The sequence below is a fragment of the Trichinella spiralis genome (genome assembly GCF_000181795.1).
Source record: "Trichinella spiralis strain ISS 195 chromosome Unknown Scfld4057, whole genome shotgun sequence".
In the NCBI taxonomy this organism is placed as follows: Eukaryota; Metazoa; Nematoda; class Enoplea; order Trichinellida; family Trichinellidae; genus Trichinella; species Trichinella spiralis.
The window spans coordinates 1-1,458 of NW_003530996.1; the positions used below are offsets into that span (position 1 = coordinate 1).

The following is a 1,458-nucleotide window of genomic DNA, read 5'->3' on the forward strand; positions in this document are numbered from 1 at the left end:
TCAAAGCTTCCTAGCTCGGCGCTAGTATTACAATTTGACAGAAAAAGATCGTCACATCGTATGGATAGTATGCTCCCATGGGTTATTTAGACTGTATAACCGATCCACCAGAACTTATTCAAATACACTTTAGATACTTGAATCCACTTTATTTATCAGGCTAGCGATGACGGGTACAACTCTCCGCTATCGGTTCTATTCATGGCTAATTTGGAAAGATTGATCGGATCATAAGGTACTGGATGGTGTAAAAATGTTATTATCAAATATCAATCATGCAAGTGCAATCTTCAGAAAGGAGATGATGTGACCAACAACAACAACAGCAGCTGAAATTATCATATAAAAGTTGACTGCAATGCGTCGATCTCAAGACGTCGCAGTTATTTACAAATTCGATTATATTTAGGTAGTGATTACATTTTTCGGCATGCGCAATAGACAAATACTTCAAGACGTTTGGCCAGCCAGAATCATCCAGAGACTCTTATCCGCCGAAGCTTCTGTGTGAATTACGTTTGAACTTTTTGATTCGTTCAATTTTATAGCATTCGCCAAAATAACCCATTATAAATGTTACAGTAAATAACTGGTAACACAAAATGAAACGGTGCAATATTTACACTTGGGCTTTAGTAAATTGTTCCCCAATTCGTTTTCGACCTATTAAACGAACGATAACTTTCCAATTAACACAAGTAAGCAAGCAAGCATAGAAATATATTGGCAAACAAATTCTGCTTTTCATTGCCATTTTCCTTTCTTTATCTTCCATATTCTCACTTTGCAGTCTAATTTTCGGTTGACCTCAATTATTCTATTGCCAATTGCTGCATTTCATTTTTTTACTCAACTTGTGCTGAACTCTTGATCTGACATAATGCACGCAGCATTCATAAAATACACAAGGCATCAGTAATTAAAATAACATTGCTATAGCAGCTGCAAATAAGACGCTTTTGTCGAAAAGTAATATTAAATTAAAGCGCTGATGCATGCAATAATTATTTTTGCATTGTCCTCTTTACATTAATACTTGATTGTCATATTTGCAACTGTAATTTCAATGATAGCCCCCAAAATTATTTGATCAGGTATGCATTTTTGTTGTCTTGTAAAAGCTATTAATTTGTTCCTTTGAATAAATATTAATAGAATTAATTTTTATCATTTAAATTATTGAAAGTAAAATTCAATAAGTATAGCCAATTTTTTTTCTTTTTTGCTTAGCATATGAAAATGTTCCCAGATGGTCACTTTGTTTTATTGAATTCTATTGTGGATAGTGCTGGATCAAGAGGAGGTGTAACTGCTGTTGCCTTTGATAGTGTTGAGGAGCTTCTTTGGACAGGAAATGCAGAGGTGAGTTGCTTTACTTAAAGTGGGGCTATTTATGATTCTGTATGAAGCTGCAATTTTATCAAAAGAACTGACTTGCTCATGATTGCTTTATACCTG

General features: G+C 34.2%; 1 protein-coding gene across 1 annotated transcript; it reads left to right on the top strand.

The window, feature by feature from the left end:
• Positions 1–1,239: 1,239 nt before the first annotated feature.
• Tsp_15940 (conserved hypothetical protein) lies at positions 1,240–1,362 on the top strand (the record flags this gene model as incomplete). The annotated part of the gene is made up of 1 exon (XM_003367562.1): positions 1,240–1,362. A coding segment is annotated over exon 1 (123 nt), but the record flags the coding sequence as incomplete, so codon positions are not given.
• Between the last annotated feature and the right edge of the window lie 96 nt (positions 1,363–1,458).